The sequence below is a fragment of the Salvelinus fontinalis genome, chromosome 31 (genome assembly GCF_029448725.1).
Source record: "Salvelinus fontinalis isolate EN_2023a chromosome 31, ASM2944872v1, whole genome shotgun sequence".
Classification (NCBI taxonomy): Eukaryota; Metazoa; Chordata; class Actinopteri; order Salmoniformes; family Salmonidae; genus Salvelinus; species Salvelinus fontinalis.
This window is the reverse complement of record NC_074695.1, coordinates 39,604,681-39,626,406: the sequence shown is the minus strand read 5'-3', so window position 1 is coordinate 39,626,406 and position 21,726 is coordinate 39,604,681. Positions and strand designations below refer to the sequence as shown.

The 21,726-nt window shown below is 41.4% G+C and overlaps 2 protein-coding genes across 10 annotated transcripts in view; one reads left to right on the top strand and one right to left on the bottom strand.

The window, feature by feature from the left end:
• Positions 1-6,219: 6,219 nt before the first annotated feature.
• On the top strand, positions 6,220-16,245 carry LOC129830222 (zinc finger protein 362-like). 7 transcript variants are annotated; one of them, XM_055892617.1, is made up of 10 exons: positions 6,321-6,408; positions 7,186-7,263; positions 7,924-7,987; positions 8,250-8,469; positions 8,850-8,996; positions 9,203-9,548; positions 9,845-10,069; positions 10,493-10,571; positions 10,893-11,051; positions 11,340-16,245. In XM_055892617.1, the coding sequence occupies exons 3-10, from the start codon at positions 7,925-7,927 to the stop codon at positions 11,454-11,456; spliced, it is 1,356 nt and encodes a 451-aa protein (XP_055748592.1). In that variant the 5' UTR covers positions 6,321-6,408; positions 7,186-7,263; position 7,924; the 3' UTR covers positions 11,457-16,245. The 7 variants fall into 7 exon arrangements, with proteins under 7 accessions (XP_055748587.1, XP_055748588.1, XP_055748585.1 ...); XM_055892616.1 differs by having other exon boundaries at positions 8,223-8,469; XM_055892612.1 differs by lacking the exon at positions 7,186-7,263 and having other exon boundaries at positions 6,220-6,408.
• A 1,399-nt stretch (positions 16,246-17,644) lies between these two features.
• ccdc30 (coiled-coil domain containing 30) overlaps positions 17,645-21,726 on the bottom strand; it is a 33,139-nt gene continuing 29,057 nt past the window's right edge. For 2 of the 3 annotated variants that reach the window (XM_055892607.1, XM_055892609.1), the window contains one exon: positions 17,645-20,742. In XM_055892607.1, the coding sequence (XP_055748582.1) occupies positions 20,523-20,742 (220 nt within the window). In that variant the 3' untranslated portion in view covers positions 17,645-20,522. The remainder of the gene's footprint in view (positions 20,743-21,726) is intronic. The other variant, XM_055892608.1, reaches the window with a different exon arrangement.

The window sequence follows — 21,726 nt, the reverse complement described above, 5'->3', positions numbered from 1 at the left end:
GGGACACAAGCTAAGGCTTGATCACCCTTTAGCTGGCCACCGTTGATGAGGGTGTTTAGTGATTAAAGGCCGAAACACCCACTGATTCGAAGGCACACTACTGAGGATGTGTCCCAAAATTGACATCTTAACCCAGTCTAAGAAATAAACCTCCCATGCCACTCTGTCAACATCACGGCAAATCTCATGTGAGTGCATACCATCTATTGGCACAATGGACAGTTTTAACATCTCGTCCCGTGTTTTATGATTCTTTTGATCATTGCAAGACAACAATTTTCAGGTCTTGACATAGATTTTTCAAGCAGATTTAATTCAAAACTGTAACTCGGCCGCACAGGGACATTCACAGTCTTCTTGATTATCAATTTTCATGCCGTGGAGGTCTTCGTGGGCAATACTCAGCCTTGTCTCAGGGTAGTAAGCTGGTGGTTTCAAGATATCCCTCTAGTGGTGTGGGGGCTGTGCTTTGGCAAAGTGGGTGGGGTTATATCCTGCCTTGTTGGCCCTGTCTGGGGGTATCGTCTAACGGGGCCACAGTGTCTCCTGACCCCTCCTGTCTCAGCCTCCAGTATCTATGCTGCAATAGTTTATGTGTCGGCGGGCTAGGGTCAGTCTGTTATATCTGGTGTAATTCTTCTGTCTTATCTGGTGTCCTATGTGAATTTAAGTATGCTCCCTCTAATTCTCTCTCTCTCCCTAGGGCCATGCCTCAGGACTACCTGGCCTGATGACTCCTTGCTGTCCCCAGTCCACCTGGTCGTGCTGCTGCTCCAGTTTCAACTGTTCTGCCTGTGGCTATGGAACACTGACCTGTTCACCGGACGTGCTACCTTGTCCCGGAGCTGCCATTTTCGACTCTCTCTCTCTCTACCCCACCTGCTGTCTCAAACTCTGAATGCTCGGCTATGAAAAGCCAACTGACATTTACTCTTGAGTTGCTTGATCAGGCCTTTGATTTCCATAGGCAGGCACGTTTTTCCAAAGAACTGCAAAGCTGCTGGGTTTTTCACGCTCAACAGTTTCCCGTGTGTGTCAAGAATGGCCCACCAACCAAAGGACATCCAGCCAACTTGACACAACTGTGGGAAGCATTGAAGTCAACATTAGTCAGAATCCCTGTTGAACGTTTTTCATACCTTGTAAAATCAAATCAAATCAAATGTTATTTGTCAAATACACATGGTTAGCAGATGTTAATGCGAGTGTAGCGAAATGTTTGTGCTTCTAGTTCCGACAATGCAGTAATAACCAACGAGTAATCTAACCTAACAATTCCACAACTACTACCTTATACACACAAGTGTAAAGGGATAAAGAATATGTACATAAAAATATATGAATGAGTGATGGTACAGAACGGCATAGGCAAGATGCAGTTGATGGTATTGAGTACAGTATATACATATGAGATGAGTAATGTAGGGTATGTAAACATAAAAGTGCATAGTTTAAAGTGGCTAGTGATACATGTATTACATAAAGATGGCAAGATGCAGTAGATGATATAGAGTAGAGTATATACTGTACCTATACATTATATTAAGTGGCATTGTTTAAAGTAGCTAGTGATACATTTTTGATCAATTTCCATCCATTTCCATTATTAAAGTGAGCTGGAGTTGAGTCAGTATGTTGGCAGCAGCCACTCGATGTTAGTGGTGGCTGTTTAACAGTCTGATGGCCTTGAGATAGAAGCTGTTTTTCAGTCTCTCGGTCCCTGCTTTGATGCAGCTGTACTGACCTCGCCTTCTGGATGATAGCGGTGTGAACAGGCAGTGGATCGGGTGGTTGTTGTCCTTGATGATCTTTATGGCCTTCCTGTGACATCGGGTGGTGTAGGTGTCCTGGAGGGCAGGTAGTTTGCCCCCAGTGATGCGTTGTGCAGACCTCACTACCCTCTGGAGAGCCTTACGGTTGTGGACGGAGCAGTTGCCGTACCATGCGGTGATACAGCCCGACATGATGCTCTCGATTGTGCATCTGTAGAAGTTTGTGAGTGCTTTTGGTGACAAGCCGAATTTCCTCAGCCTCCTGAGGTTGAAGAGGCGCTGCTGCGCCTTCTTCACAACGCTGTCTGTGTGGGTGGACCAATTCAGTTTGTCCGTGATGTGTACACAGAGGAACTTAAAACTTACTACCCTCTCCACTACTGTCCCGTTGATGTGGATAGGGGAGTGCTCCCTCTGCTGTTTCCTGAATTCCACGATCATCTCCTTTGTTTTGTTGACGTTGAGTGTGAGGTTATTTTCCTGACACCACACTCCGAGGGCCCTCACCTCCTCCCTGTAGGCCGTCTCGTCGTTGTTGGTAATCAAGCTTACCACTGTAGTGTCGTCCGCAAACTTGATGATTGAGTTGGAGGCGTGCATGGTCACGCAGTCGTGGGTGAACAGGGAGTACAGGAGAGGGCTCAGAACGCACCCTTGTGGGGCCCCAGTGTTGAGGATCAGCGGGGTGGAGATGTTGTTACCTACCCTCACCACCTGGGGGCGGCCCGTCAGGAAGTCCAGTACCCAGTTGCACAGGGCGGGGTCGAGACCCAGGGTCTCAAGTTTAATGATGAGTTTGGAGGGTAGTATGGTGTTGAATGCTGAGCTGTAGTCAATGAACAACATTCTTACATAGGTATTCCTCTTGTCCAGATGGGATAGGGCAGTGCGCAGTGTGATGGTGACCGCATCATCTGTGAACCTATTGGGGCGGTAAGCAAATTGGATTGGGTCTAGGGTGTCAGGTAGGGTGGAGGTGATATGGTCCTTGACTAGTCTCTCAAAGCACTTCATGATGACGGAAGTGAGTGCGACGGGGCGGTAGTCGTTTAGTTCAGTTACCTTAGCTTTCTTGGGAACAGGAACAATGGTGGCCCTCTTGAAGCATGTGGGAACAGCAGACTGGGATAAGGATTGACTGAATATGTCCGTAAACACACCAGCCAGCTGGTCTGCGCGTGCTCTGAGGACACGGCTGGGGATGCTGTCTCGGCCTGCAGCCTTGCGAGGGTTAACACGTTTAAATGTTTTACTCACGTCGGCTGCAGTGAAGGAGATTCCGCAGGTTTCGGTAGAGGCCCGTGTCAGTGGCACTGTACTGTCCTCAAAGCGAGCAAAGAAGTTATTTAGTCTGTCTGGGAGCAAGACATCCTGGTCCATGCCCTGGCGTAATTGAGGCTGTTCTGAGGGCAAAATGATAGAGGGGGATGTAGTAACTCATTATTAGGAAGGTGTTTTGCATATACAGTTGAAGTTGGAAGTTTACATACACATTAGCCAAATACATTTAAACTCAGTTTTTCACAATTCCTGACATTTAATCCTAGTAAAAATTCCCTGTCTTAGGTCAGTTCGGATCACCACTTTATTTTAAGAATGTGAAATGTCAGAATAATAGTAGAACGAATGCTTTGTTTCAGCTTTAATTTCTTTCATCACATTCCTAGTGGGTCAGAAGTTTACATACACTCAATTAGTATTTTGTAGCATTGCCTTTAAATTGCTTAACTTGGGTCAAACGTTTCAGGTAGACTTCCACAAGCTTCACACAATAAGTTGGGTGAATTTTGGCCCATTCCTCCTGACAGAGCTGGTATAACTGAGTCAGGTTTGTAGGCCTCCTTTCTTGAACACGCTTTTTCAGATCTGCCCACAAATGTTCTATAGGATTGAGGTCAGGGCTTTGTGATGGCCACTCCAATACCTTGACTTTGTTGTCCTTAAGAAATTTTGGAAATATGCTTGGGGTCATTGTCCATTTGGAAAACCCATTTGCGACCAAGCGTTAACTTCCTGACTGATGTCTTGGGATGTTGCTTCAATATATCCACATAATTTTTCTCCCTCATGATGCCATCTATTTTGTGAAGTGCACCAACCCCTCCTGCAGCAAAGCACCCCCACAACCTGATGCTGCCACCCCCGTGCTTCATGGTTGGGATGGTGTTCTTCGGTTTGCAAGCCTCCCCCTTTTTCCTCCAAACATAACGATGGTCTACACTTTTTTTTCTGAGGTCTTGGCTGATTTCTTTTAATTTTCCCATGATGTCAAGCAAAGAGGCACTGAGTTTGAAGGTGGGCCTTGAAATACATCCACAGGTACACCTCCAATTGACTCAAATTATGTCAATTAGCCTATCAGAAGCGTCTAAAGCCATGACATAATTTTCTGGAATATTCCAAGCTGTTTAAAGGCACAGTCAATTTAGTCTATGTAAACCTCTGACCCACTGGAATTGTGATACAGGAAATTAAGTGAAATAATCTGTCTGTAAACAATTGTTGGAAAAATGACTTGTGTCATGCACAAAGTAGATGTCCTAACCGACTTGCCAAAACTATAATTTGTTAAAATGAGTTTTAATGACTCTAACCTAAGTGCATGTAAACTTCCGACATCAACTGTACGTAAAAAATTATACGTAGACTATCCCGCACATGCGCAAGCCCTCTTTGACCTTTAGCTGTCGGGAAGAGAGGTCCAGTAAAAGTCAGATCCGCAGCAGCTCTGTAAATTATAAAGTCAATCTCAATGTGACTTGGATTTAAAAAGAATAGCGCAGAGACTGATGCTAAAAAATATGTTTACACCAATCCAATGCTTTTAAACTTTAGTAGGACAAAAATAATAAAGTTGGCTCCTGAGTGGCGCAGCGGTCTAAGGCACTGCATCATTGCATCTCAGTGCTAGAGGCATCACTACAGACTCTGGTTCGATTCCAGGCTGTATCACAACAGGCCGTGATTGGGAGTCCCATGGGGCGGCACACAATTGGCCCAGCATCGTCTGGATTAGGGTTTGGCCGTCATTGTAAATAAAAATTTGTTCTTAACTGACTTGCCTAGTTAAAAAAAATATTTAAAAAATTCCCTGTTAGCTTGTGATAGCTAGCGATAGCTAGGCCTGCTAGGCCTATTTGAAAAGTTGCGTTCTCCTGGATTCATTTACCTGTCAGATTCAGTAGCTTGAAAACCTCCCAAAAGCTTGAAACCCCATTAGATGTTTGGTTAAAGTTAAAGATGCAAAGGCCTCCAGAGTGGCATCACAGTGCTAGCTGTGCCACTAGAGATTTTGGGTTCGAGTCCAGGCTCTGTCGCAGCCGGCCCGCGACCGGTAGACCCATGGGTCAGCGCACAATTGGCCCAGCGTCATCTGGGTTAGGGGAGGGTTTGGCCGGCAGGGATGTCCTTGTCCCATCGCGCACTAGTTACTCTTGTGGCGGGCCGGGCGCAGTGCACGCTGACACGGTCACCAGGTGTACAGTGTTTGCTCTGACATATTGGTGCGGTTGGCTTCCAGGTTAAGTTGGGGTTGTGTTTCGGATGACACATGGCTCTCGACCTTCTTCGCCTCTCCCAAGTCCATACGGGAGTTGCAGCGATGAGACAAGACTGTAATTACCAATTAGATACCAGTAAATTGGGAAGAAAAAGGGGTAAAAAAAAGGTAAAGATGCATTATGCAAAAATCGATCCACCATTTCCTGGTTGCTCAAATTAGAATAGTGTGCCTAATTTCAGTATATGCGACAAAACAAGCATTATACTATGCCATCACACTTCTGACACCAGTGTAGCGAACAGCAACATTGCGGGTCACCCAAAAAGTTATATATTGCAGCTTAAAGAAAAAATAAACGTAATTCAGTTTTTTTAGTTAGTTTGAGTCAAAGATAATAGTTGCAGAATAGTTTTCGTTTTCCAAACCGGTTTGTTAATTCTTTTTTTTAAATTGACAAATTTAGTTTTTTCCTGACAAGTTTTTGTTTCAGTTTTTATTTACTATAAAAACCTTGGTTAGACATACGTTCGAGACTGGCAGGGGGAGTTGCCCTGTCACCGTTTGCTATGCCATCCCACTTCTGACACCAGTGTAGCAAACAGCAATATTGCAGGTCTCCTTGTGTATTGTGGTGAAATACTTGACTAAATCATTATTGTAGTATCCCCAGGAATGCTATATCCACTGCCCTTGGACTGTACACTCTCTAACATTAATTATAAAACAATTCCATAATAAAGAAAAGTCACTTGGCTATCATTACTAGTGGAAAAAAATCAAGTGCCAATGTAACACGTTTTGGGCGTGTGATAAGATCAAGAAGTCATGTATCGAAAAATGCTCTTTTTGAGTAATGTTTGCCATTGACACCTAATGGATATTAGATCAACGCTTTGCGCGTCGTTTTGCATTATAACCAAGTTAAAATAAAAACCACTGCAGTTGGATTCAGATTAGCCTACTTTTAAAAATGTCCAGCCTTCGGACAGCTTGGCAACAGCAGCTACGTACAGTGTGTAGCAGCACCCAGAAGCGAACAAAGCGACCCGGAAGCGCTGAACCAATTGGAGGCAGGCAGAAAGAATACCAATCTTTAATAATAAAGCAAGACAAAATCTGCAATCGGGACATCAGGTCTGTGTGCAATTCATGGAATTTGTTTGTAAATGTGCATTTCTGGAAGTTGATAAACCCCAAATGTATGCATTATGCAGATAATATCATTTATGCCCCTCGATTCGTTAAAAAGTTGGAATGTAAAAAATACCAAAGTGAACGCATTTTGGAAAAGACTGGCATAACGTCTTTTAGAATACCTTTCTGTCAGCGTGCGGTTGTTACATTGTGACCTTTACGCATTGATGATGTTTTTATAAAAACATTTAAGCGCAAAGCTCGAGCATCTTACCTATTTCCGTGCTATTTGCAGGGCATGGTCTGTTTAGGAAGTGTCCGTTTTTTAAGAGGTGGGGAGGCCGGGCTATTCAAACCTGCAATTCGTCGTAAACATTGATTCATGTTTTTGACATAAACACACATTTGTGTTAAGCGGCCTCCTTTTAGGAGAAAATGAGATGCTCCTAATTTTGGGGTCTGCAGAATATGGCGTCCCGCCTTATAAAAATAAGTCAGGCTGCCATTTTTGTTTCTCTTTTGTCTGAAAATGTTTTAATAAATGTGTCTTGAGAATGTTTCTGTGTGGCATCGTATCGGATTGTCGCATCGCCAAATGTGACTGAATTTCAGAACTGTCGAGGGGCACACATGCTATGAAAAGTCTAGACTACCAAAGGAAACATGAAATCCTGCCTAAATTAATTATAACTGGAAGGGGACGTAACTAATATTTTACAGGAAATATATTTTGTAAAGAATAAAACGTTGACATTGAGCCTATTCTGATTTCCGTAGACCAACAATGTGTGCTAAACTGTCTAGGCATAAAACCTCTGGCATAAACCTTTGGGAATGGGATAAAGAATATTGAAGGTAGGCCTATCAAAAATGACTGACAGGTGTGACCGTATTCAGTGAAAGTTTGGATGTTTGATTGCATTCTTGTAATGTCTTTTGAGGCCTGTGATTGACTGCAGTTTGAACTGAACATGCTAGGTTTTTATACAATAATTATGAACATGTATTATTGTGACTATGTGTGAATTGTGCTGTTTGTTCTGTTAATTACCCAAATCCGAATGTGACAAAGTTACTCTATTGTATAATAGTTCATTATTGGTATATCATATATTTTTTCGACGTATTCATGTAATATAGTAGAAAGAATAATATAACGTAAGTTATTAGGTAATAAACTCATGATAACAGCCCAATTCACACAGTCACAATCTAATTTCATAAGCCATATGGTACAAAACTGGTCTCTTTGTCTTGAGAGGTAGAGACCTGAGTCTGCCTCCCATTAAGGCTATTGTACTTTTTTCCACTCTACTACTTCTGCTCTGTACAAAGGAAAATAGGAGGGATGCTCAAAAACAAAACAGTCACATGAAACATCAGAATACCTGTCCATTTTATTCTTAGTTTAAATCTAATACGTTTTAACCTCCCAATACATGGGATAATGCTTTGTAGATAATGGTATTTGGAAAATGATAAAATACCGCAATAAAACGTGTGTTTCTATCGCAGGATGGCTGAGCCTCGGTTCAACAACCCCTACTTCTGGCCTCCGCCTCCCTCCATGCCTGGCCAGGTAAGGACATCTTAATTTTTTATGTCCTTCCATCTAGGCTGACATGGTTATGCATACTCAGCTCATTATTTTCTCAGTTAAAAGTATTTAAATCTAGGTAAATGCCCATCAGAAGAGGTTAACAACTAAGGTATAAAACGGCAACAAAAGTATGACTATAATGGGATCATCTTTAGCTTGATGGTTGATACAATGGAGCTGTTTTCTGTTGAACATGACCGGTTAACCCTTTCAGCTGGATAACCTGGTGCTCATCAACAAGATCAAGGAGCAGCTGATGGCTGAGAAGATCCGACCCCTGCACCTGCCACCCAACTCAGCCCCCTCTCAGCAAACCCTGCTGGTGGCTTCCTCCCCCTCGGACGGGGGGCAGCAGCAGCATGGCATGCCCAAGCACCAGCAGGGGCAGCACCACCCTCAGGGCTCGGTCCAGCAGCCCGACATCGCCCTGCACGCCCGCCCAGCCTCCAGCTCTGTGCCAGGTAGGTACTGTAACAGTGTTTGCTGTCTGCTCACCACACTGGAGACACCACCTGGCTCTGGTCATACGTAAAGACCTATATTCTGTTCAATGGTCTCAATCTCAATAGTCTGAAGTGCCTTCCCCTTCGCATCTCCTCTCCGTCATCTGCATTGATTAGGAAAGCACAGATGAAAGTCATATGGTGGATGCCTACCAGTGTAGTTCTTTCATATCGGTGCAGAGGATTGAAAGTAAGTCAAAAATGTAGCTTAAATGCAGCCATAGATGTAGACATTTTTAATCATCCCCGTTGTATTATGGAGCGTTGTAAGATCTCAGGATGGATGTTGAGTATAAATTGGTGCTATTTATAAAGTTATTTTCTCATTTGTCCCTCAGTTAGATCAGTTAATTTTATTACCTTCAATGTCGATGATGCAGACGTGAATATGGATGACAAGTCAGCAGTGAAGGCAAAAGGACTGTGGGATGAGTGGCACATGCGACAGATCGTAGAGCAGCCCTCTAGAGTCAACCATCGGTCAGGTAATAACCACACCACCTTTCTCATTGGAAACATACAATCGTCAATGAAAACTTTAAAAAGCTGTGTAGTTCACAAGGGTTAGACAAGAGCCAAATACATTTCAGTGTGCCTCTTAAGTTCTGACACCTTCCCTAATTAGTTTGTGTCAAAGCTCAGTCTCAGCAAGCTAAATCGCTAACCTTTTGCATGGCTTATCATTTGTAAGTCTTTATGTGCCCATACACAGGTCTGGCCCCGTCGTCCCGGCCAGACGGCCACAGCATTTCCGAGGCCCTCACGCCCACCACACCCACCTCCAGCAGCCAGAACCGACTGGGAGGGGCCCCATCGGTCAACATCATCTCCGGGCTGGCCAGTGGGCCTGGCATGGAGCAGATGAAGAGCGGGGGCCTGGCCGGACTCCTCGGCCCTCCACCCAAGACACCCCGCGGGCGGAAGAAAATCAAAGCGGAAAGCGGAGGGCCTCTTCTGGTGGTGCCCTATCCCATCATGGCCTCTGGCGCAGACCAGGGCTGCATCACCTTCCCTGCCAAAGAGGGCAAAACGTACAGGTATGGGCAATGTTTGTAAAACGGATTCAATTTAGCTTAGTTTCAAGTCTACATAATAATTCTTATTTCTGCAATAAGCACCCATTTCAGTGGTTGTAGACCTAGAGACATTTTAGTCACATGCACATATCGGTAACGGTGTTATTGGTAACACAGTGTTATGCATAAGACATTCATAACACCCTCAAAAATCTGTCATGACACCTTTTTGAGTGTTGCAGTATCATTCATAACACAACCTTCATCCATGACATATGATATGACCCAGTCCCATTTGTATGTATACCTCCACCCAGATGCAAAGTGTGTCCGCTTACCTTCTTGTCCAAGTCGGAGATGCAGATCCACTCCAAGTCCCACACGGAGGCCAAACCCCACAAGTGTCCCCACTGCTCCAAGTCGTTTGCCAATGCGTCCTACCTGGCCCAGCACCTCCGCATTCACCTGGGCATCAAGCCTTACCACTGCTCCTACTGCGAGAACTCCTTCCGTCAGCTCTCGCACCTGCAGCAGCACACCAGGTCATTTGAGTTCACCTTCATGGAATAGGAAGGAATAGGGAAAAAAAGTCATCCACCAAAATCCACACCATATTAAAATGTGTTTGTGGCTTCACAATGGCAATGACAACATTAAAAACATATTTTAAAGAACTGCATTGTTGGATAAGGGCTTGTAAGTAAGCATTTCATCGTAAGGTTGTTTTGGTACCTGTTGTATTTGGCACGTGACAAATAACATTTGATTTGCATCAGTGACCCTGACATTGGGCAGCATTGAGAAATGTATGATTATGTATCCATTGTTTTATAACTCTTTATTTTTTGTACACCATATTCTTTTACATTGTCATTATATTTCCTGCCATAATTGCTAAATAAAACATAATATTTCAGTCCATTCTCTCTCCAACATGCATCTATTTTCCTCTGCATGTGTCTTAGAATCCACACTGGTGACAGACCCTATAAATGCGCGGCCCCTGGATGTGAAAAGGCCTTTACCCAGCTCTCTAACCTACAGGTCAGTATTACATCACAGCAGGATTACTTACTTATGCTCTACAGTCCATCTCAGTGCTGAATGGCTCCGAGCCTATTGATAATATTAAAGGTGCTACATAGTAAAATTCTGAATGTAGCCCTAAATGGCATACTGCAGAAGTGAAGGTATAAGATTCCATGAGAGAAAAAGATGGTCTACTAAACCATACAATAATTACTTTCCTGGGATGCTCTGAATGATAGTTATCCTCTAATGAGTGACTGAGTTGTGCTTATCTCTTCTATTTCTCTCTCGCTCTCGCTCTGCCCACCCCCTCCCCTTCTCTCTCTCTCTATGTAGTCTCACCAGAGGCAGCACAACAAGGACAAGCCGTACAAATGTCCCAACTGCTACCGTGCCTACTCAGATTCAGCATCGTTACAGATCCACCTGTCTACGCACGCCATCAAAAACGCTAAGGCCTACTGCTGCAGTATGTGTGGCCGGGCATACACCTCAGTGAGTATCCTATCCCTCTGTTCAGTATTAGATGTTAGTAGTAGTGTAAGCAAATCCAAGGCATTACTATAGTCCTGGTCAGTTATAGCGTCTGTTAACATTTGCAGAAGCCGCACATAAAACCACAACATAATTAAGCATGAATTAATAATTTGCTTACTGACTTTTATAAAAAACCTGCAGGCGATTACTGAATTTTGGGACTAGGGTTGCCAACCTATTCCTGTGTTTAGGCATTTGTGTGGGAAAACTAACAGGTTTTGAGTCGTCCATTTTGTGTCTTTGCAGGAAACCTACCTTATGAAGCACATGTCCAAACATACAGTGGTTGAGCACCTAGTGAGCCACCAGTCCCCCCAGAGGACAGAGTCTCCCAGTATCCCAATACGCATCTCCCTCATCTGAGCTCTCCACCCACACAGCATTACTGTATGTTGTTGTATTCATTTTCTATGTAAGGCTGTAGTTTAGGGACCCTGCATATAAGGCCATCGACACAAGGCCTACATACAGTGCCTTTGGAAAGTATTCAGACCCCTTGACTTTTTCCACATTTTGTTACGTTACAGCATTATTCTAAAATTGATTTTTAATAAAAATCCTCAGCAATCTACACACAATACCCCAGAATGACAAATTGAATACAGGTTTTTTGAATTTGTAGCAAATTTAAATAAAATAAAAAGCAGAAATACCTTATTTACATAAGTATTCAAACCTTTTACTATGAGACTCAAAGTAATTTATGGTAGAGTGGCCAGACAGAAGCTACTCCTCAGTAAAAGCACATGACGGCCTGCTTGGAGTTTGCCAAAAGGCACCTAAAGATTCTCAGACCATGAGAAACTATATTCTCTGGTCTGATAAAACCAAGATTGAACTCTGGCCTGAATGCCAAGCGTCACATCTGGAGGAAACCTGGCACCATCCCTACGGTGAAGCATGGTGGTGGCAGCATCATGCCGTGGGGATGTTTTTCAGTGGCAGGGACTGGGAGATTAGTCAGGATCTAGGCAAAGATGAACAGAGCAAAGTATAGAGAGATCCCAGATGAAAACCTGCACCAGAGCGCTCAACACCTCAGACTGGGGCGAAGGTTCACCTTCCAACAGGAGAATGACCCTAAGCATACAGCCAAGACAACGCAGGAGAGGCTTCGGGACAAGTCTCAATGTCCTTGAGTGGTCCATCCAAAGCCCGGACTTGAACCCGATCGAACATCTCTTGACCTGATAATAGCTGTGCAGAAACGCTTCCCATCCAACCTGACAGAGCTTGAGAGGATCTGTAAAGAAGAATGGGAGAAACTCCCCAAATACAGGTGTGCCAAGCTTGTAGCATCATAACCAAGAAGACTTGAGGCTGTAATCGCTGCCAAAGGTGCTTCAACACAGTACTGAGTAAAGGGTCTGAATACTTATGTAAATGTGATATTTCCGTTTTTTTGCAAAAATGTCTAAAAACCCATTTTTGCTTTGTCTTTATGGGTTATTGTGTGTAGATTGGTGAGGGGGAAAAAACAATTTAATACATTTTAGAATAAGGCTGTAACGTAACAAAATGTGGAAAAAGTCAAGGGGTCTGAATACTTTCCGAAAACACTGTATGCATCACATGACACCTGACATTCATTTCCAAACCCCTTGTTCTATTTTGACACAGATTGGGTCGGTTAAATGAAAATGAACACATTCTTTGCAAAGGTTTTGTCAAAGGAAACAAATGTCGGATAATGTCTCGCGTCGAATAAAACTGAGCACTTACAAAGGCGTTTTGCAAACAGTGATTTATATATACAGTACCAGTCAAAATTTGGACACACCTACTCATTTTCTTTCCTTTCCTATGAAATAACACATATGGAATCATGTAGTAACGAAAAAAGTGTTAAACAAATCAAAATATATTTTAGATTCTTCTAAGTAGCCACCCTTTGCCTTGATGACAGCTTTGCACTCTTCTGGCACTCTCTCAACCAGCTTCATGAGGAATGCTTTTCCAACAGTCTTGAAGGAGTTCCCACATATGCTGAGCACTTGTTGGCTGCTTTTCCTTCACTCTGCGGTCCAACTCATCCCAAACCATCTCAGTTGGGTTGAGGTCAGGTGATTGTGGAGGCCAGGTCATCTGATACAGCACTCCATCACTCTCCTTCTTGGTCAAATAGCCCTTACACAGCCTGGAGGTGTGTTTTGGGTCATTGTCCTGTTGAAAAACAAATGATAGTCCAACTAAGCGCAAACCAGATGGGATGGCGTATCACTGCAGAATGCTGTGTTAGCTATGCTGGTTAAGTGTGCCTTGTATTCTAAAAAAATCACACTGTGCCACCAGCAAAGCACCATCACACCACCTCCTCCATGCTTCATGGTGGGAACCACACATGCGGAGATCATCCGTTCACCTACTCTGCGTTTCACAAAGACACTGCGGTTGAAACCAAAAATCTCACATTTGGACTCATCCGACCAAAGGACAGATTTCCACCGGTCTAATGTCCATTGCTCGTGTTTCGTGGTCCAAGGAAGTCTCTTCTTCTTATTGGTGTCCTTTCGTAGGGGTTTCTTTGCAGCAATTCGACCATGAAGGCCCAATTCATGCAGTCGTCTCTGAACAGTTGATGTTGAGATGTGTCTGTTACTTGAACTCTGTGAAGCATTTATTTGGGCTGCAATCTGAGGTGCTGCTACTCTAATGAACTCATCCTCTGCAGCAGAGGTAATTCTAGGTCTTCCTTTCCTGTGGCGGTCCTCATGATAGCCAGTTTCATCGTAGCGCTTGATGGCTTTTGCGACTGCACTTGAAGAAACTTTCAAAGTTCTTGAAATGTTCCGTATTGACTGAACTTCATGTCTTAGAGTAATGACGGAGTGTCGTTTCTCTTTGCTTATTTGAGCTGTTCTTGCCATTATATGGACTTGGTCTTTTACCAAATAGGGCTATCTCCTATATACCACCCGTACCTCGTCACACACAAGCTCAGCTCATACGCATTAAGAACGAAAGAAATTCCCCAAATTAACTTTTAACAAGGCACTCCTGTTAATTGAAATGCATTCCAGGTGACTACCTCATGAAGCTGGTTGAGAGAATGCCAAGTGTGCAAAGCTGTCATTAAGGCAAAGGGTGGCTACTTTGAAGAATCTCAAATATAACATTTATTTTTATTTATTTTTTGGTTACATGATTCCATGTGCTATTTCATAGTTTTGATGTCTTCACTATTATTCTACAATGTAGAAAATAGTAAAAATAAAGAAAAACCCTGGAAAGAGTAGTTGTGTCCAAACATTTGACTGGTACTGTATATATTCCATAAAATGGATTTCCAAAATGTGCCAGACAATATTTGCCCTTATACGGAAAATAAATAGATTTGAAAAAATCTGGGTGTGTTCTGGTGACATCCAAAGAGCATCTTAAAGGGTCAATATGCAGTTGCTACATACATTTCTGGATGTAGAAAGGTATTCTATGTCCCCATTGATTCTTCAAGATTATAACTTATAAATGCTTCATAAGTTTAGGTGAACTTTCATACCGCATCAGAACCCAAAATATAAGCTTGTTTTACACCAATGTTTGTAATCAAGGTAAATGTATAACCTTAACACATGGTTAAAACTATCATTTTTATATCATGGGTGGTCAGTCGTTGCATCTATAGCCCGGTCTATGAATTTGACAGTGGTTACATTTCTCCAGCCCCATCCCTCAACTTTTTACTGAAACAGTGGCGGCGAAAACATTTAGTTATTGTTTCAACTGCGGATTGTCCCTTTAAAGCACTTTCAGCCTTTGTGGTTTTGACTCCAAATGTTTCCATCTTTTCCAATGGAAATGCAAAAGCATTGCTTGAGGCAGCTAAGAGTATTGACTGTGTCTAATCGAAAGTCTGTTTTTTTTGGTTATATTTTTGTTCAATGCAAGTATACAGGGTCAAACTATAAAAGTGGCATTTACGCGGAAAGCAATTGGAACTATGTGGACAATTCGATTGTAAGGTTGTTTCTCTCGGGGGAATGATGAAACAAACTCAAGTGCACCAACATGTAAAAAAGGAACGAATGTTTGTTTTGTCTAGATCATTTCAATCATTGTTTATGGTTAATCGAATCGAGATCATATGGGTTATATGACCAGACACTAATTCAATCAACTGAACTGTTTAAATCAACAGAACATTTCACCGGTTTTCCTTGCGGCCAGGTAGTACAGATGGCAGCTTTGCACCTATGTGAGCCAAGTCAAGAGTCATTAGGAAAGCAAGCTAACATTAGCTAGTGTGCCAGCTTTACGGTATTACTTGGCACTGCCCTCAATAGGCATACGCAAAGCTATCACGATGAGCATTACAACTGTCATTTACAGTCATGCCAGCTTTTGTCGAGTAACTTCCGATGGTCCTCATAATACAAGCTACTGTTAGCTAGGGTGCTAATAACAGAGTAATGCTTTTGTCACGATAGTTCTATAATAAGTCACAACAGCTGATGATGGCTCTCATGATTGTGACCGAGTCAGGCAGGCCTTGACAGGGGGCATCAAGTGTTGCCACGTTGGTAATGTTGTTAGGTCTATGTTACTTGAGTAGAACATTTCTACTCCAAATATAGAGAAATATATAGCGAGCATACATTTACTGGAGGTTAAGTATTTGGTATTTATGTTGACTTCTAGATTGTTATACTCTCACTTGTGTCACATGTGACTTCAGAATCTTATCAAGTCAACTTAAAGCTATTGCCCAGCCCGGTAACAGGCCCGTGCTGCTTCATCAATAGAAAGTCAGTCAATAAAACAGTTTAAACATGACAATAGTATTTGAAAGTGGACCAAAAAGTGAACTAATATTAACCGCTAAGCCCACTACATTCAGGATAGATTCATCTTGATTTTCAACAGGTTTACATTTAATTACCGTAAAGTATAGTCAGTATGAATTTGTTCAAAGGTTCATACCATATATAACTTCATATGAACTGGCAGTGTTACTGCAAGTGTTTCTTTCATCATAGTATACACAGTATTGTTTGTTGTATTTTTACTGTAATTTTACCTTCTGGTTGCTCTGGATGGTACTAGTAGCTTGTATTCTTCCAAGTTGCTTAAGAAAAGGTGCTAAGGCTAGATGTTTATTTGAGATGGAGCTGAGAAGATTGTTAAATACATTTATAGTATGTTAAAAAATAAATTAAAAAAAACTATAATTCAAGCCACTGGCCTGGAAACAAACATTTATGCCAACAGACCCTGCCTCTTCAATTTAGTCTCTTCTGAGAAAAATTATAGGGAAATGTACATGTTGCTGTATTGTAATGATCCTCATTTTAGTACCATTTTCATAAACTGTTGTTTTGGTTTAGAGTTTTGTACAGGTATGTTTATGTATGAACTTATTGTAATGATTTTAGTCTATCAGAATATTGATAATTTGTTATTAATGTTTTCAGTTTACGTATACGCCTTAACTATTTTATCATTGAACAACCATTTTATTTCCATATTCTGTATTGTGTTCTTCAGTATTCAGTCTCGTAAACATTTTTATTTTTCCGCATGGAATATCCAAACTGTAATCTGTATATTAATGAACTGTTAACCCATATTCTCTATGAAAAGATGTGTAGATTTATTACACCTCTCTCTTTGTGATTTCATATAAGGTTTTTAGACAACTTAATATGCACACAAGACTGAGAAGTAAAACTAAGAATATCAATGTTTAAGAAAAACTCTTTACCTTGTTTAATAAACAGACATTTAAACAAAAAATTGTACTGCATAACTTTGATGAATAATTTAAAACCAAACAGTTTGCAGCCCCAGCATGTAAAACATGGGTTAATTATTGTATTCGCCATTCAATATTGCAACATTTATCATCAACAACATGATTGTTTGACCTTCTGTTCCAAGATATTGTAACGGCTGTCCTCCTCCTCTTCAGACGAAGAGGAGGAGTAGGGATTGGACCAAAATGCAGCGTGATATTTGGACATAATGAAGTTTATTAAAGTACAGACGAAAACCGAAAACACTTCAACAAACTACAAAATAAGAAAACGACGTAGACGAAACCTGAACATGGAACTTACATAAAGACACGAAAAACTCACGAACAGGAACAGACTACATCAAACGAACGAACAAACCGAAACAGTCCCGTGTGGTGCAACATACACAGACACAGAAGACAACCACCCACCAACAAACAGTGTGAACAGCCTACCTTTATATGGTTCTCAATCAGAGGAAAAGTCAAACACCTGTCTCTGAGAACCATATAAGGCTAATTACAAATGACCTAAACATAGAAACACAAAACATAGAATGCCCACCCCAACTCACACCCTGACCAACTAAACACATACAAAAATAACAGAAAACAGGTCAGGAACGTGACAGATATGACCTGGAGTTTATTCATTAGGAACCAGACAGAAGCAAACAGTCGAAACGGGGAGGGACTAACCTGAACTTGTCCAATAAGAAACTAAAATTTTCAGTTGCCCAAACTTTTGCTTCTGTTTGGCACTAATGAATACACCCCAGGTGCGCTTAAACTAAACAAAGGAATCAAATACACATGGGAAGATTGAATGACCTTTATTTATGAAAATACATGTTTATTATCTTTATAAAAAAATCACATTTACATTAGTACCTAAAAGTTAATGTTACTCTAATGAAAATGACTGTTAATAGAAAGAATTATTTGTAGATTGATATTCCCTCTCAGTTTAGCAGCAAGACAGAGCATTACACTTTATCATTACAGGCACGTTGAAGACAAAATGGAGGATTACAAAGCATATCATACAATATCATATACATTCCTTGCTGAATCAATCTCTAAAGGCTACAGTGAAGTTGTCAGTGGCTAAATAAAAGGTTAAAATTCCAAGTTTATAAAACATTGCTAAATTAAATAATCGCTTTGTGGTTAAAACATCTAAGAGTCATACTACACAAACTTAAAAATCTATAGTGAAAAAGAAATGCATTACTGTAACAGGTGATCAAATGCTGTGTATACTGTGAATATGGTATTTTCCAAGACTACCACCTTTAATGATAAAGTACCTAAAAACCCTGACCTCTAAACGGGCATGCAAGTGGATCCCATTCAAAGCAAAACAAACTATTGTAAAACTTGCTATCTTTCTTAAAATGTTTAACCTTGATTTAACTAGGCAAGTCAGTTAAGAACAAATTATTATTTTACAATGATGGCCTACCCCGGCCTAACCTAACCTGGACGACGCTGGGCCAATTGAGCGCCGCCCTATGGGAATCCCGATCACGGCCGGTTGTGATACAGCCCGGGATCGAACCAAGGTCTGTAGTGACGCCTCTAGCACTGAGATGCTGCGCCACTCGGGAGAATCTCTTACATAAGAGACAACAAACTGTATTGTCCTCCATATTAAAACGTGTTCTAGTTAAGAACATAATGAACAGAGGTATAGTATAGCCTACACCAGAGTACAGGTTTGTAGTGGTTTGAGTGATAATATTAGGATTGCTAATAATGGCTATTTGAAAGCCAACAATCTGTTTCTTAGCATTAGGCTACACACACATACTGTATCTTCCTCATTACAACACATCCAGTTGTATGTAACATTCTCACCCTCGTAACACCAATGTTACACTCGATAGAAAACACGTTTGTAAACTTAACAGATACGCTTTGAACCACGTTAAGACTTAATCTCAGAAAACATCCTAAAACATATTACAATCCCAAAAGGCATGAGGTTTTCATAGAAAATAAAAAGCCAACAATGGATTTAAGTTAAATCCTACAGCTACCGTTTCACTGCCACTTTCCTCAGAATGTAAACCAACTCGAGCATGTTCTAAAAAAAAAGTGAGAATTTCAAACGGCTCTTTCACACCACTGTCATTTAATTGTCACTATTGTACGTTGATGTCAGACACATGCAGTAAGGTCCAAAAGTATTGGGACAGTGACAAATGTTTCGTTGTTTTGCCTCTGTACTCCAGCACTTTGGATTTGAGGGTATTTTCATCCATATTGGGTGAACCGTTTAGAAATTATAGCACTTTTTGTACATCGTCCCATGATTCTAGGAAACCAAAAGTTTTGGGGAAAATGTACTTATGATATTTATGCCTCGAACTTTCTCACTCATAATTATTCATGATTCATTAAATTATTATCCGTAATCATGGTAGCATCCACATGAATGTAAAAATATTTGGAAACATATTCTATTCTTATTTACCAATAAAAGTTAATCCAAAATGAACCAATACATTATTTACCACAAATTTCTATTAGGCACAAACTTTTCTCAAACACAACCAAAACAAACTGCAAATGCATCCAACAAGTTTGTAGAGTCACACGCTTGATGTAGTCATTGTGTGCTAGGAATATGGGACCAAATACTAAACTTTTGACTATTAATACACACAAGTGAATTTGTCCAAATACTTTTGGTTCCGTAAAATGGGGAGACTATGTACAACAAGTACTGTAATTTCTAAACGATTCACTTGATATGGATGAAGATACCATACAATTAAAGCTGAGAGTCTGCACTTGGACCTTAGTCATTGTACCATTTCAAATCCAAAGTGCCGGAGTACAGAGCCAAAACAACAAAATATGAGTCACTTTACAAATACTTTTGGACCTCACTGTATTAGTGTAGAAATTGTGATGCTAGTATCTAGAACAATTTTTAAAAAGTTACCGTTTTTTTCCTTGAATACAAAGACACATATTTGATTCAATGTAAATGTAGTCATACCACCTCCAGACCTTCATAAGGCTCCATGGTCAGTTTGGCCTTATTTTCTGAATATAAAGACCATCGTAGCATTTGGAGGATTTAAAATTAGGTGCATCCACATTTAGTGCATCCAAAAAAGACCATATCTTAACTAGTTACTTCCACTTCCAATCGAATAGTTGCACTGAAGCTCAAATCACGCAAGTCACTGTTAAAAATACTATTTTCAATGTTTTCCATTGACACACTCCCACAGACCTAACCAGCCAAACCCCCAAAAGCTCACTTTTCAAACACCCCACTGTGACCACAAGGGAGAGAAGGCAGCAGCTGCAAGCCAAATGAGGGAGTCAGTGGTATAATTCCACAATTCAAACTGTGTTCCACGGGCAAAGCAGAAAAGACCATGAATTGTCGTTACAGTGGAGGCATCGCAATAAAAATTCTCACAACTGTCTATTTTGTACACAATGACATGATTGTCTTGTAAAATCACCACTCAGGTCAACACCTCAAAGGTAAGTAACAGTAGCCTCAGCTTCCAGGCTTCCTTAGAGACTTGAAAGAATAGTAACGCAAGACTAGAGTAACAGTGACAGATTCTCCTGTGGTCAATGGAGCAGTCATTTTGTATACCAGGGTCCTCACCACCCTTTAACCCCTTCCTCATACATAGTCACTCCCCACACTGATCACTTTCTGGTCACTGGTCACTCTCCTCTGGGTCTTTGGAGTCTGGGGGAGCTACAGGGGAGGTGAGGTTCAGGTAGCCCAGTTCAAAGGACTGCAACTGGGAATGGGGCGTGGAGGACGACGTCTGGATGCCCTCCACGCGCTCACCCACCTTCACCCGGCAGATGGCATTGAGGATGCCCAGAGGGTCACACGCACCTGATGTCAGACTGCAGACAGACAGGTGGTTACTGTAAGAACAATGGATGAATGGTGCAAGAAGTTATGAATGACCTTGCTACAAGTGCAGTTAAAATGTTGTTCAAGCCCAGAGCAGTCACAATTTTGAAGAGCAGCTTCAAATAAGAACATACAAACAAATAATGTAGAATGCCCTGAGTATATTTATGAACAATAATATAAAAGAAACATGGGACCAACACTTTACACAAGTGTTGGTCCCATGTTTCATGAGCTGAAATAAAAGATCCCAGAAATGTTCCACACGCACAAAAAGCTTATTTCTCTCAAATGTTGTGCACACATTTTTTTACATCCCTGTTAGTGAGCATTTCTCCTTTGCCAAGATAATCCATCCACCTGACAGGGGCAGCATATCAAGAAGCAGATTAAACAGCATGATCATTACACAGGTGCACCTTGTGCTGGGTACAATTTTAGGCCACAAAAATGTGCAGTTTTGTCACACAACACAATGCTATAGATGTCTCAAGTTGAGGGAGCGTGCAATTGGCATGCTGACTGCAGGAATGACCACCACAGCTATTGCCAGATAATTTAATGTTCATTTCTCTACCATCGTTTTAGAGAATTTGGTAGTACGTCCAAACGGCCTCACAACCGCAGACCATGTGCATGGCGTCGTGTCAGAGCGAGTGGTTTCCTGATGTCAACATTGTGAACAGAGTGCCCCATGGTGGCGGTGGGGTTATGGTGTGGGCAGGCATAAGCTACAGACAACGAGCACAATTGCATTTTATCTATGGCAATTTGAATGCACAAAAATAACATGACGAGATCCTATGAGGCTAATTTTTTTAAGGTATCTGTGACCAGCAGATGCATATCTGTATTCCCAGTCATGTGAAATCCATATATTAGGGCCTAATGAATTTATTTACATTGGCTGAATTCCTCATATGAACTGTAACTCCGTAAAATGAGTGAAATTGTTGCATGTTGCATTTATATTTTTGTTCCATATATAATATATG